General features: G+C 40.0%; 1 protein-coding gene across 1 annotated transcript in view; it reads left to right on the top strand.

Moving 5' to 3' along the window:
- The window catches only part of zranb3 (zinc finger, RAN-binding domain containing 3), a 127,134-nt gene that overhangs the window by 4,711 nt on the left and 106,305 nt on the right, over positions 1–16,118 (top strand). Inside the window, 3 exon segments of the mRNA XM_082525067.1 lie at positions 10,400–10,418; positions 10,684–10,862; positions 14,387–14,618. Coding sequence (XP_082381193.1) covers positions 10,400–10,418; positions 10,684–10,862; positions 14,387–14,618 — 430 coding nt within the window.

The following is a 16,118-nucleotide window of genomic DNA, read 5'->3' on the forward strand; positions in this document are numbered from 1 at the left end:
GATAATTTCCCTAATGGAGTTTTAAAGTAGACGGTTCAGCTCCACTTTAGTGCAGTGAGAACGGAGATTTCTTACCACGCTACAAAATGTAAAAAGTATGTCAAGAAGAATATATTCTAAATCCAGATGTTCAGAAGACTGTAAGACTGTAGCTATGAAAATGGGTATCCACAAAAAGCTTCTGAGTTGCCCCCAACTGTTTGTATGCATGGAGCATTAACTGTAGGAACCGACCGGGACTTGCCCGTTTCCTCCTCCCTGACCAGTCGATATACATGTGGGTTCTCGGGAAGGTCAGCGCAGGAGGAGCCAATCTGAGGGGCTCTGCTTTGATGCAACGCGGCCATATTGATTCAGGAACACTGGGAGGCAGTGCTTTGTTACACGTTGGGTCAGGATTCAATTGGCTCTCATTGCACCGTGCGGACAGCTACCTCAGTCAATTGGCATCAGTGTGGCGGGAAGAGCAGCGCAGGCACCGTTTCTCTCTGGAGACTAGCACAAATGGTATTAGCAGAAGAGACTACAGGTAGCGGGAGGTTGTAATTTTTTTGTGATTAAGATCATTTTCATTACTTAACACATATAACAGGCATGTCAGGTTTGGTGTGGTGGTAATAAATTTTAAACAAAAATATGAATATAAAATTGGCAAATCTGCTTTTGAGTCTTTGAGTAATCTTTTTAAACAATAAAATTGGAGCTTCATTTAGATTCTGTTTGTGTCTACACTTTTTTCACATGAATGTAATGCATGCCAAGAAAGGAGACATTAACACTTTTTAAAATTAAATATTAAGATATACTGAAAAAAACTCTATTTGATTGGCATAATTATTTGTATCATATTTCCACACTAAACTCAGATGAGAAAATATCAACTGCTGTATATAGAAAATCCTAACTTGAAACAGATTGGAGCTGATGTAGGATAAGCTCTCCATATCTGGTAAATATTAGGACAGAGCTGCAGGTATTTGCCAAAGTCTAATACCATCAGTTGATTATTAAAAGCTTGGCTTCCAGCAATAGTTTGATTTTTGTTTTTTTTTTAACAGGGTTTTTTAACAGATGTATTCCAAGCCAGTCAGCACACCACACCGTTTTGGATTTTTTTGAGGAATGAAAGTAATAGCCACAGATTTAACAGACGCAGCTGTTGAGCTTTATTCACATAAAGTTAACATGATTTTTTTCTGTTGTTATGTGTATTTAAAGTTAAAAGCAGAAATAATCAACCAGAAAATGTGCCTGAGCCTTGATGTTCAGTTACTTTAGGTAGTAAGCTACGCTACGTGGACAAAACTGTTCGAACACACTACATTTGTATAAAATCATGCATCCAGCCACACAGTCTGCCTTTACGTACAGTTTTGAAAGCATGCATTACATGTGTAATGTACCAGTACCTTTGTCCATTTAGTGTAGTTAGCTGGTTCCTACTGTGTTTTTTAGTTGTTAGTGTTTTTTTGGCTAGCTAATGAAGCTAAGCTAAAGCTTATAAAGCTGATCTAAAACTGTGTTTGTTTGACTGTTTGGCTTCCATGAATGGACCTTTATTTTGGAGATTCTCCATCACTGCATGACACTGGGTCTAACTTTTAGTGTTTTTCTTTTTCTTTCTTTTTCTTTTTTTTTTTTTTTAAAAAGCTAATGAAAATGCCTATTATGCTTTTTTATGATGGCTAGCTAGCTGAATGCTTGTTTGTTGTTATTTTTTTTAAATTTATTTTTAAGTGCAGATTATTGCTTTTAGATATTGAGTACATGGAGAAATGCAAATTTTAATGGGCTTGGTCCATCTTGTTACGGTTCTCAGTTACGGACATGCTATATTTGCAACAGTAGACATCAAAAGAGGCTAAGAGGTTAAAATCTTACTTTGAGAGCATAGACAGAGACCACAAGCTAAAATGCAATTGCTATTGGCAGAAACCTTGATCATTCTCTCCGTATTAGAGCCACCCTGCTGTTCTTCATTTCTTCATTCAGTTTCCTTGGAAAGAGACTGAAATGAATACTAATATTCAACTGAATATCACAGTGAAAAAGGCGGAAATAATATTTCTACCTACTAACATGAATAGACCAGAATGCAATAATGCAGCAGCTGACTTGCTAGATCTTTAGGAAGGGGTATAACAGTTCTGGTAAATGTAGGAAATCACTACCTGAAATGCAACTAGACAAGGCAGGCTGACAGACGAAGAATAAATGGCAACCCTTCATTATAAAATACCTCCTGAAATGCACTGAACATCATAGATTGATGTTGGATGTCTAACAGCGTAGGAGGATACGTGGGCGGATTTTTCCTTTAAATCTCATAGTCATTGTCTCTTTTCACATCCAGAGCATCAAGAGTACCGAAGCAAAACATCAAATGTTGTTGCAATTCAAATACTTATGGAGTCGGCTGTATCGGCCTGTGTAGGAGGGTGAGTGAATTTTATGGAGCTAGATGGGGGATAATGTGGGAAAGTTGCGGTACCGTATGACAATAAAAACCCATGAGATGTGGTTGATTGTATTGTTTAGAAAGTTGGGCAGAAGTTTGCCATTTAAGTGCTGACATTTGTATAGACTCGGCTATTTTAAAGAAGCGTACACGTAAAATACTGCTCTGAGTGGGCCAGGTAGTGAAAAAAAACAACAGCATTAATTTGAGTTAAAGTGCATCCATTAAGACCTCCTGGTCGCTTTCATTAAGGTGATGAAAGGTGTTGACCGTAGCTTGAAACCAGCCATGTGCTGCAGTCTAACCTGCTCTAATTTGTCCTAAATATTATTGTAAGGAACTGCCTCTGCTTTTATTGAATAAGAAATGCTGTGCTGATGCCAGAGGAGGTCAATGCTGTATTCTTTCTCCCTGTAATGGCCCACATATAGAGTTTTGTTCTCTGAATAAATGTAGGTGCATGAGTTTAAACCATATTTACAGAACCGTAATAACTATTCCTAATATAAAGACTGTACACAGAGTGCTTTCATAAAATCATTTGGGCTAATGAGGCTTGGTGCTCGATGGATATCATTCATAGAGAGCATTTCTCTGAAACTTTAAACCCCACAACTAAATCAGCAACAGTGTATTTTATCTTATTTGAATCTACTTATTAAGAGTTTATTTTTTAGAAACTTGACTTAATAACTACACCATTTTTCATCAAACACCTACCTAAACACAACCTCCCATTCAGGCCCTTTCACAGGCTCTTTGATACTTTCATTTGGACATTTTGTTTGGCACATAGAAATAGATTTATACAGTAAGTCTGTGCCACTGGTACGCTGTAACTGCAAAACCTTTCTGCATCATCCTAGAAATGAAACTTCAGTTAACTCTGACATCGATGTCGTCAGGTGCCATTGTTTCCTCAGCACACCAGCATAAGAATAAATGCTGGTAATGGCGTCGGCCACTTATGTAGGCTGCGTAGTATTCAAATATCTAATCAGCCTGGTAACATGTTGACATGGTAGAGAATTTGTTGAAGTTCAAACCCAGCATCAGAATAGGGAAGAAAGGTCATTTAAATGTCTTTGAATGTAGAATGGCAGTTTTTCAGATGATGACAAAATGTTTTACTAGGGTTTCTGTAGAATGGTCTGAAGGAGAGGAAAAACCCAGTGAGCACCAATTCCCCAGGTGAAAAACACTTGTTGATGTCAGGGGTCAGTGTAACCCAGCCACAGGGGATACAAGCTAGTGTACTCCTAGTGTTGGTCCCAAGCCCAGATAAATGGGGAGAGTTGTGTCAGGAAGGGCATTCGGGGTTAAGGCTTTGCCAAATCAAACATACAGGTGATAAAGAATCAGATCTGTATGTTGGAACAGTCTGGGCCCAGGTTAAAAATAACTGCCTCCACTGCTACTATTGGCTGAAGAGGGGGAAGGTGTGTTAGGAGGCAGCAAGAGAGCAGTCGGATAACTCAGGTTGAGTGGTTTGGGGATAAAGTCAGAGATGGTTTGGACATGTGCAGTGAATCCATCCTTTGTTGTAGTGCTGGTTCAGGTGGTGGTGGTGTGGGGGATATTTTCTTGGCGCGCTTTGGGCCCATTGAAAACAACTGACATGCTTAAGTGACACCGCCTACCCGAGAATTGTTGGTGACCATGTCCATCCCTTTACAACCACATAACCCTTTTCCACTAGTACCTTCTTGGGTTGGCATGGCTCAACATGGTTTTTAGGCTTTTCCATTAGGAGGAAGTACCTGGTACTTTTAAGGTACCTAGGATTCCATCTGAGGTGATCTGAAAATGTGACGTCAACAGACTGCATGCCATAATTGGGTAGTCAGTGCCGTCACTCAATGAGTCGTGGGAGCATCCGCTTTGCGAATATCGGCACTGCCACTTTTGAAACCTGCCAACAAGGGAAATGGCTACACAAAAAACAACACCATAGTCCCCAAGTCTGAGAGAAAGTCATACACTGAGCAGCAGGTATACCGTCGTTTCCACATCCTGCTTTGTTGTAGCGTAATGGAAAACGACCGCTATTGGTGTATCCATGATGGCTGCTTCCAGGTGCCACGTCACAAAGCTCAGATCATTTCGAACTGCTTTGTCGAACATGATGATAAGTTCATTGTACTCAAATGGCCTCCACAATTACCAAATCTCAATTCAGCAATGGATTTGAAGGAAAAGGAGACTTGCATCAAATATGTGCAGCTGACAAATCTGCAGCAGCTGTGTGATCATGTCACCATGGGCCAGGATCTCTGAGGAAAGAGATTGAGGCTCTGGAGGCAAAGGAAAGTCCAGACCGCTACTGCTACTAGCAAGGGCAGCAAATGACAACAAATTTCTTCCTGTTCAAAGGGAGTTTTTCATTCCCACTGTCACCAAATGCTTGCTCATAGTGGGTTGTCTGATAGAGGAGGTTTTCTCTGTATTATTGTAGGGTCTTTAATTTACAGTATAAAGCACCTTGAGGTAGCTGCTGATGTGATTTAGTGTTACATAAATGAAACTGAATAAAAAGGTTTCAAAGTTTAAAGTAGCGCTGCAGCAGTTCCTTTGTCATTCAGATAGGCATGGTGACGCAGCAAAGCAAACATCATTTAAACATCACAACCTTTTGTCTCCTGAATGCCTTCGCAGTTCATCATACTTACTTTTGTTTTCTAGTATGCATCAAGCTTTGCATTTGCCATAATATGACGCAGCAATTTATTAATTAGACTGTTTTTTGACACGTCTTAGCAGTAATCTAAAGGGAGTGACTGGGTCCTGTATCTCCCTTATAAATAAAAAACTAGTTTTCATATTTGCTTCCTAAGGTGCTCTAAATTCCATTTCTTCCTAATAAGGCATGAAATTTGCTATAATTTTTTTTATCAATATAATAGGATAGATTTTGTTTTGTGAAAGCAGCAGGGGATGCATTTCATTAAACAGCATGAAAAATTTCACCCACCATTAGTAACCTGTCGCCTTAATAGGTAACTTTCTATTGTTTGGACCGTATCCATCCAGGATGTAAAGAGGTTTTTATAGAAACAAAGTGCGGAGGTGGCACATCGTAAATAAATGTTCCAGCCTGCTGGGTTCAATTTGTGTATTTGAGAAAATACTTTTATTTTTTTTGAGAAACACTTAACACATTGAAACATAAACAATACGTTCACTTAATCATTTGATAACGTTTTAAGAATAAATGCGTTGTTATGGCCAAACTTACAGTGCATTCATATACTTTATGTAATGTAATAGACTCAGGAGAAGAAAAAGATTATGATTAAACATAACAAAAAAAAATGAAGTTCATAATGTAAGAGCACGCCTACACCTACAGACCATAAAAGGAACATATTATATTTAATGTGTGGCAAGAGACTGGCAGTTGCAAAGTGCAAAGTTATAAAATCGAGTACATCTTAATAAAAGTTAATGAAATTAAGTTGCACAGATTCACCTGTGACCATGTTCACCAAGTTTGAATATGTCCATAGTTTAACTTTCAAACCCAAAAGCAGCATCTGTCTTCACATGACCCGATATCAGTTTGTGAACATCATTCAGCTGTGATATTTTGTCCTGAAATGAAGAGAATGTAAATGTGTGGCAAAAGCTAGCATTGGCCATAGCACATATGTAAACATTAAAGCGTCAGCAGATGAAAGTTGGCTAACTTTAGCTAGCAGTTATGAAATCAAGTCTTTTATTTATAGCGTGCGTTTAAAAGCAAGAGCTGCTCTAACCAAAGGGATTTACAGTGAGATTAGACACATGTGATTTAAAACACTATAAATAAGGAGAAAGGTGTTTATTGAAATGAGCACAATATACAGAGTCAGGAACGGCTCCATGACGATCATTAGGAGACTGAGGAGAAGAACAGAGGTTTAAAAAACATCAAGAGAGTGAAAAGTCTAATTGCGGATCCCAAACTGTTCAACAGTTTAGGGCCGAGGAATGAAAATGCTCCATCCAGTTTGGTCCTGGCGACAGCTCGTGCCGTGTTTTAAAAGCAACGACAAAACTGCCAGTACAGCACAGCCATGGGCTCGCTTCTTGGTAGCAGCAAGAAAGTTTGGCTGCTGCGTTTTTGAACAACTTCAGGCTAAAAATGGCCGACTGACTATACTTTTGATGACGGTAATTGTGCAAGTTATCTGAAATGGAAAATGCCAGTACTGATAACTGAGCTGATTTGTTTATGCATTTTAAACCTGAATCATGGATGAAACTAAGATTTCTTTCATCACTCAATAAAAGAGGACCGAGGTCATTTGATTGCGGTGGTGGGGGTGACTGCCTGGCCAAAGGTCAGACCCTCACTTTGAGTCTGGTTAGCAGAAGGAGGCTTTTTCTGCCGTGCAGGATTCTTACATCCTCAATAATAAGAATGTAGCAGCAAAACCTCTGGACATCCGGAAATGAGCAACCTTTCAATTTCAACAAGAAAATCATGTTATTTCTTCTCAAATGCTGCACAGTATTCTTTCAGTCCTTGCTGTTTTTATATGATGAACAGAAACTATTATCTGTAATCAGAGCTCCTGAAGAACGGCATCTTTAGAGGTCATTGCTGTTTTAAATGTGATTATTTTTCTGTCTGCTGCTTCTTCCTTTCTTTCTGGAAGTGGCTGAAAACAGAATATAAAAACCATAGTTCAGCAGAGGTGTAGTGATATTAAAAATCTACAATAAAAACAGCAAAACATTATGATTACTTTGGGAAACACTAGCTTTGTTTTTTTGTAATTAGATTTTTCTCCCTTGTGGGGAAAGAAGAGAACTAAAAGGGCTTTCTGACAGTTTTTTGTGAGCACAAAAAAGCCGGGAGCAAAAGCTGAACATTTCTTTGTTTAACTAAGGTTTATAATATCCTTTTTCAAGGCATAGATGCTATCAAAACATGTGAGAACCTGCTTCAACATTTCCTGCTTTGTTTTGATTCACACTATAGAGCAAGACTGCACTATGAGCCCGTAACTGTGTGCGCAATCAGAGTGATCCCATTCTGAAGCACCCTTTAAGTCAGCTTTTTATCCAGCGTCTAACCTCGTGAGCAGTTTTCTCCACTGACCAGAGAGCAGCACAGGTCCAGTCCTCAGAAGAGAGCCTTAACGGGGCTTTGGAAGATTGGGGTTACACGCCGAGCCCGCACCGTGCCTCACCGCGCAGAGGTCAAAGTCATCAAATCATCACTGCCAGCTTGGGAGGCACCGGAGCCCGTTTCCTGACACTTTGGGGCTTGTGGGTTTCAGAGATAACATTAGAAAGGTGCTGTGACAGAGAGCGTGCCGTCGTCAGGCAACAGCACTGCAGCATGCTCGCAGTCTCAAACCGTCAAGACGACACTCAGGTTATTTAAAGGAGGATGATTAATGTGTTGAGAAATGGCAAGCACCTGCCCCAGCTGCACTGCCTCTCCTGTGTGTGTGTGCGTGTGTGTGTGGGCGGCTGGATGCGCGAGCACATATACTGTATCCATATATGTGTTCGCTTCTTTTTGTTCGTGTGTGTGTCTGGTGTGTATTTTTGCATGTCTATTGTGTGCATTTTTCACAGACGCTTGGTGTGACACTGTGTGTGTGTGTGTGTGTGTGTGTGTGTGCATTGCGCTGACTGGGCCGGTGTGCTGGCAATTAGAAAAACCACCAGTGGCAAGGTGCACATTAATCATGTTCCTCAGCTGAAAGAGAGAAATGGGGCGGAGATGGGGAGAGGAAGAGAGGGAGGAGGAGAAAGAATAATGAGAGACGGTGTCTGAGGCATTCAGAGCCGCTCCGTCGCACTGTTTGCTCTGACATGATGTTGGAAGCATTTATGAATAGGCAAGGTCACGACAATGGGCCCAAACCCACTGGGCAGGGAGAACCAAACTTGACAAACTAATAAATGCTGTCGACAGAGTTGTCAAAGGCTATGCAATCTTTTAGTACACCTAGACTGGACTACTGTAACGCACTGTGTACTAGAGTTAGTCATCTCTAGCTAACTTATAATTCAAAGAGCCTTAGTAAGATAATTGACTGGGACAAAAAAGAGAGCTTACATTACTCCAGCATTGACAGCCTTGCATCGGCTTCCCGTGCATTACAGGACGGAGCATAAAGCAGCGCTGTTTGTGTTTAAAGCCTTAAATGGTCTTGTGTTACACTCCCTGGAGATCGTTGAAGTCTGCTTCCCCATCACTCTTCCCCACCAGGTGGTCAAAGCTTATTTCAAAAGAGAGTCGTGCCTTTGCTGGTGTTGCACCAAGACTCTGGGATGACCTCCCAAGTGACCTCAGACAAACCTCAGCTGCGACTTTCTTTATGACCTTTTTTTTTGCTGATCTCTGCAATAGGTTGTTTCTTTGATATTTATGTTTGTAATGTGAATGTGTGTCATTTGAATTTTAGGATTTTACAAATGTCCTAAATAAATAAAATCTACTTACTAACTCTTCAACTCATTATTTTTTCCATTTAGTCATCAGAATTGATGTGACAGTAAATATCAACTAATCCCAGCTAACCACATCAGGGGTAATAATGACCGATTACAGGTATTTGGCAGATATATCTGTTAATCCATAACATAGTTCGGTTGCTAAACAATGTCATATGAGAGAGCCACGTTAGGTGAGCGTTCATAGGTTCAGTCATGGCTCATCTCCCCCTCCATAAAAAGCTTGGATTTCAGATGTAAACAACATTAGGACCCTAATGATAAGCAACCAGTAAATCAGCTATTTTTGATTGATAATTAAATGATTAATTCATTGTCATAGCAGCTGTCCATTTTCCGTAGACTGACTAATGGGATTAATTGATTATTTTTTTCAGCTCTTGTTAGTCATAATGCTGCATTCTCCCCGAGAATGTACCGAGCCAAAAGCTCTTCCATGATTGTAGTGTAACACTCATGTTTGGAAAAGAAGTATAATTTTTTTAAATGCATTTAAATGTTAACGGTTACATTTTAAAGCTTTCCTCTTACATTGCACTTATTTTCACGCACACTGTGTGAGTTCTACACTGTAAAGTAGATGGCAAAAATATAGGAATGAATCACGTATGTTGTATTTGTGCTACAGTAATAATGTGCCCGTATTCGTCGGGGACTTTGCCATATATTGTTGGGGGCGGGTGTATACCAACATTTTTACCAAAAAATACTGATCTGATGGCTTCTATTATTTATATACTTACAGTATAGAGCTTGCTTCTTCTCCTTTGGGGTATGCTCCATGACTCATTTTCCTCTTCAAGTCAACTCTTCAACCAATCAGAATTCTACTTACGTGTATCGTCATATCCGTTGGCTTTTTGAAGGACTGTTGGTTGAATTCCCACAGTCCCTGTCCCCGCATAGCCAAAGAGTTAGACAAACAGGCACCAATGCGGGACCATAAATCCCAAATAACACTACTCAATAGAAATAAAAATGCTCAAGTTCTCCCCAATGAATTGACCTGAATTAAATTTGTTGCTGCCTACGAGACAGAGAGTGAAACACCGGCTTCTACAGCAGTCAGCGAGGGTTTTTTTTTTGTTGTTTTTAGGAACTGAATGAACCCAAATACATAAACATTGTGGTCTGCAAAGGTACTCTGCTGCATTAGATGCAGTATCTCAAACTCGACAGAAACAACAACATAAATATTGAATAGCAAGAAGTCCTGCAGACGTACATTAGTAGTTTTAGTTTTGTTGTATGTCCAGAAATCCTTGCTGTTGGTTTATGTTAACTTTTACTTTGTGTACATGACCCACAAAAGTCTGAGACGTTGGGGTGTGACTGCAGGTTATTAAGGCTTCTGTAATGATTCTCTCTAGTTGGAGGACCTGATGTCTTTATATGTAAACTATAACGTCTGTCATATATAGAAGCCATTACCTTCTCTACAAAGTGTGAAACCTGTCTGATAAAGTTTTTCCTTTTGTTTTACAGATGTATGATTGCCGATGAGGTAAGCACACACAACGCTGGCTCAGGAAATCTATTTTCCAAAAAAAAGAACCTGAGAGTTTGCTGCATGCCTTCCAAATTAATTTGTCAGCCCTCTGCTGCACTCCCACGTGCTTAATCGGTTTTGACACTAGAATCATTCTGAGACCTTATTACTCTTGGGCCTCACATCAGCTCAGCCGTCATATGCAATTTGCCACAGAGTCAGTGCACAATTGACTTGTTTTTCTCCCCATTCGCCATGTGTTGTTGTTTGGTGGGCCCAGATGGGTCTCGGGAAGACCGTGCAGGCCATCGCAGTGGCGTACACCTTCAGGCAGGAGTGGCCCCTCCTGGTGGTGGTGCCCTCGTCCCTCAAGTACCCCTGGATCGAAGAGCTGGAGAGGTGGATCCCCGAGCTGCAGCCTGGAGACATCAATTTGGTGGAGAACAAGAGCCACACCATGTAGGTCATCGCACCACATTACCCCGTTTGACCTTCATCCCTAAAAATCACCTCCATACTCATGTCAGCCTCTTAGTGTCTGGTTTTACTGGGACTAAATTTTGGTTTTGACTCTTCTGACGTTCTTAAAGCTGGTTTGACTGTTTTATTAAACTAAAGCTCTAAACACAATAGCTGCTTGTTTACATTTAACAGCAAAACTAGAAATCAAATTGAGTTTCTGTCTATTTTTGGTCTCCACCACATCCTGAAGGCTGATCTCTCTCTCTTAATTCTTAAATGCTCCCAACTGTTCACAAATAGCGCTCAACAGGTGGAGCAGGTCCTTATTAAAATGTATTTTTAAGATCAAGTTGAATGATCTCCTAAATATAGAATAAGCAATTTGTTCTACTCCAAATCAAAGGCTAATATTGTCACAATGACAAAGACTACAGTAGCTTAACGGCTTATTATTAAAGCAGCGGTTTGTAGCATCAAACTGCACATTACTGCTGCCGTGGTTGTGAAATTCTGGATAGATGGTGAATTATTAATTTTTTGTTTGTTTTGTGGTGTGACTTAGCGTGCACATTATTCGATGCTGTCTCGTTTACAGAGCGTTGCAGAAGGGAAGCTCGATACTGGCTTAAAAATCACATAAAGGTACTTAAAGGTACTGTTTTTGAACCCTGTAACGCCAAGTGTATCATATTTGATACATGAGAATTTGTGAGTTCTTGACTTGAACACCATCAGTGTGAGTTTTGTTTGTTTTTTTAAATTAAATTGCACAATACATTTATAAGCAAACATCACGCTTGACTGGTTAAATATATTGACTCAATACACCATGCTGTGGCACAAAGTGGTACTGCATGAAGGTACGGCCTGACTTTAGTTCAGCTTCAGCTGATAATCCTTTGATAGAACATACACAGGAATTTTGGGCAGCTGTTTCCTTCCTTTTTTAACACATGTAAGTAACTCTAAAAGAAAGACTTGTAGTTTGATTTTATAGAATATAATTTATTATCAATTCTCTGGTTTCAAACCCCCCAAAAAAAGAATGTCTGCTGCTAATACATTTAATGGTAAACTAATCATGTTTCCACCGATAACTTTGGTTTTCCTGTGTAGAAGCTCACTCAGGGTCTCTTCAGTACTCATAATATCCATGCAAAATATTGTGCGAGTGGACGGCGGCAGCCATTACTTGAATTTAAAGCGTCGTTGCCCTTACAGTAAGCTGCACAGCAGCATCTAACATCTCTTGTTACGACTTCTTCTCTCCGGCCCTCTGCTAATCATTTACTCTAAAAAGACGTAATAAAAGCGCGAACGTTCACGGTCACACTGTGTGAAGCGGAGGCAGCGTGATAGACGGCAAAGCTGGGCACGATAAATTAATCTCAAAGTGTCCCCTGGTGTCAAGAGCCAGCAGGGGCCGATGTTTGACAGCACTGACAGACAAATCATGTCAAGGCGACGTCTGCGATATTGAACAAGAGCTGAATTTATTTTATTTATTTATTTTTTCCCACGCAGGAAGGAAAAATGCTGGTGCTGGAACGTGCTTCATTTTGTTTGCACTGATTCACGTTTCTGTATTGTGGATTAATGTTGCATATAAGCTTAGAAAACATCTACTTTTTCATCTTCTCAACTTTCCCCTAGTTTTTTTTTCTTTCTAATTTTTGAATGACATAAACTTTCTATAGTTGTGACTTGGATTAGATGGGGGGGGGGGGGGGGGGGACACTCCCAGCATCACAGATCAGGTGCAAAGAGGTTGTGAAAGCCTTCTGGGGAAAACGTGTCCTTGAACTGGATGTGTTAATGACTGAACGAGGAGGCAAGAAAAAATTATGCAGCACCTCCTCTCGGTATTTTGACTCACTTGTGCCTTTGTAGAACATGAATGGCACCTTAGGTTTATTTCAGCTTGGAAATGTGTGTCTGTGAGCGCCTGCGTGTGTGGCGAAGTCAAAGAATTAAAGCTTGACAGATGCTGGAAATGTTTTTGATTTCTCAGAGATCATTATTGAGTTTCATGCAGCTGAATGTCGCCTGTGTGTTTGTTTGTTTGTTTATCTGTGCCTGTGTACCCGTGTCAGAGCTGCACATACCATAGCTGAAAAATATAGAAATTGCTATGAAGCCGTAAAAAAGGAGACGGATGAAAGGTTTGTGTGTGTGTGTGTGTGTGTGTGTGTGTGTGTGTGTGTGTGTGTGTGTGTGTGTGTGTGTGTGTGTGTGTGTGTGTGTCTTGACACGTATTTAAGTCCATAGGCTCTTTTAAACAGCTTGGTTTGCTTTACCTTAAGGGCTCAGTTGCCAAGTCAATAACACCCGAACATTTAAGCAGGTGTCGAGTGTGTATACAATCCTGACTGTAAGCTGTAAACTACACGTTTACTACTTTTAAAGGGGGCTTCTTCAAAAGCTACAGTGATATACTCATCGCCAACAAACTCCATGAAAATCACCCATAAATTGGCACTAGATAAATAAATTAATACTCTAAGTACTGTTGGTGTACCCAAGGTCAAAAACATCATATTTTATTTGTACCATACAGCTAAAAACAACGAGTGACACGTGTGTTTTTTACACACATTATATTGTGGCTAAACAGTTGCAAAACTTTAAAGCCTTAAAAAACTACGTGTCTGTTATTTTTCATTGTAGAATTACTTTCACTTATGGATGCAGTAGGTTTGAGAGGAAGGCTCAGAAATCATATCTAATCCATACAGAAATACTCTTGACAGGTGCTACAACACCTTTGATTTAAACCTGTCGTGCTAATAATTGGACACAATCTTATATATAACACTTAAGTAAAATATTTGGATACTAATCCTCAAATGTTTGACGCTCCAATATAAATGCTAAATGTATCTTTGGCTCTTACTTTGTAGCTCTTTCATTTGAAGCTACTTGAGGAAATCTTTAACTAAATACAATTTAGATCATGTGGCCCAAGCTTAACGTCTAAAGCTTTCATTAGCTTTTAGAGGCTACAATGTACAGTCAGTTGTTAGTTAGCCCTTAGCCCCTCCACATATACAAAAAGTCAGTTACTAAGATTTTGGAGCATTTCTTTAAATAAACTTTTTTTATAAAAAACATTTTTTAAAAAGGATAAATTCTGGGCTATTTCTAAGCAATGAGATGGTATAACAGACTGTTGGTTTTGGTCTTTTTATGAGGCTTATTGTCAATAAAACAGTTACACAGCAATCATTGAAAAAGCACAAACAGCAAGCACAGAGTTACTAGTTTCACTGTAACCATAGAAACCTGATAATATTCTTGTTTCTTGTGTCACAATCGCAGGTAGTTTACAGATACACATTGTAATAAACACATTATTCATTTTGAATCTAAAGTTCACTGGTTTTACCCGTTTTACTTTGGCTATTGTTAGCTATCTCTGTCTCCCATTATTGTATTGGTTTCACACTACTGGTTTAACAAAAACCATTAAAAGAAGTGACTCTTTTTATTGGTCTTTTATGTGTATGCTGTTATCCTTTCAGTGGCATTGGTAGCAGTAAAGTGACGGTCCTGGGCTATGGCCTACTCACCACAGATGCACGCCCCCTGGTGGAGGCACTGAGCGGGCAAAGGTTTGCCGTGGTGGTGGTGGACGAGTCGCATTATCTCAAATCCAGGAACGCAGCGCGGACGAAGATTCTCGTTCCTCTCATTCAGAGCGCCAAGCGCGCCATCCTGCTCACCGGTACCCCTGCTCTGGGTCGACCTGAGGAGGTAATAAAACTTGATTAAATGGTAATTTAATGACGCCTCAGGGGGAAAGGATACAAATTTAACTGGAGTAAGCTGTTTTGTTTTCTCACCAAATGACACGGCAGATTCAAAGTTCCTTCAAACCCTGCTTTGAATTTTTAATGAAAAATTAAACACAGAGCTGAAGAGGAGGGAGCAGTGTGGCTAAATAGAGAAGGCTGCATTCGGTAGATTTGGAACAGATGGATTTTTATAAAGGAATCCTGAGCCCACACTTGTGAGGAGAGATTAGCAGGCCAGCTCGGGGCTCAGCTCTAGCTGCTCACAAAGGTGCTCCACTGTGCAGCGCAGGTAGATCGCCATGGTAACTTGCTCTAGAGCAGGCTACGCTCGGATCCGACATTCGAAAAGCCAATTAACTCTCTCCGGCGTCACTTATCCTCCAGGATCCCGTGGTCTTATTTCAATAACCTTTGTTGCAAAAACTTCATTTACAAAGCCCGATATGAAGAGACACTGCACCGCAATAAATGAGACAAGTAATAAAAAGAAACGCACAGGAGGAGGGGGGGACTATTGAATTTCAAGACAATAAGAAGGGCTGTTCACAGGACAATGGTGTTTGGAGAGCGGCTGAGCCAATCCCCTCTCCATAATGATTTATTATATCGTTTTTATATATGTTATATTGAAGCTGTAGATTACAGCCATATTCCATCACTGCAGCTAAGGAAGATGAAGAAGACGTCGTGAATAGAAAATCCTTTCACCGTCTCAATGTGAAGAGACAATACAGTATCAATAACAAACACCGTGTGCCCGCTGTACTCCGATACAGCTGTGTGTTTAGGCATTTTAAACTTCCCACAATTCTTCCAGTCATCTTCTGCAGCTTCGGGAGCAGAGTAACTCTTAGCTTTTACTGTGTTTGTGTTGCTTAAATAGTCATGATGTTGGCTTAATGAATAATTGATGAAAGTTCATGTGTTTATTAGCTAATTCTCATCATCTTCTGTAAAGATTTTACCCCTTTTTTTTCCTTCCTTTTTGCAATTTCAGTGCAACATCTAAGAATAATTTGTTTTAGCACACCGTACAGAACAGCCTAATTGTGATAGCTGTTTCCTTCAGTGCACACACAACCACACGCACCCACCCACGCACATACACAGAGGCCCCATAATTATTCGTAACCTGCGGTGTATCTTATTTAAGTTTTTTTTCCCCACCCGAATGTCTGTGCTGCATATTAAAAACATTACAACTTTATTTATTAAGGTCTTTTCTTCTAAACAGGTTTCCAAAGTGCTCTGCACATTTATGTAAAGGATATGTTAAATAACACCACAGTGGAGAAACTAAGAAGAGGCACCGCCTAAGACCCGAGCTCTTTCATGGCATGCATTTTTAATTTTTCTTTGCTATTTGGGCTGATTGGGACCTAAATAATGTAAAAACAAAGAATTACCAGATTTTTTTTTAACCTAATTTTTGTTTTTGAGAAAGATGAGATCCACATAT

Source organism: Aulonocara stuartgranti, assembly GCF_965226115.1.
Source record: "Aulonocara stuartgranti genome assembly, chromosome: 23".
Taxonomy (NCBI): domain Eukaryota; kingdom Metazoa; phylum Chordata; class Actinopteri; order Cichliformes; family Cichlidae; genus Aulonocara; species Aulonocara stuartgranti.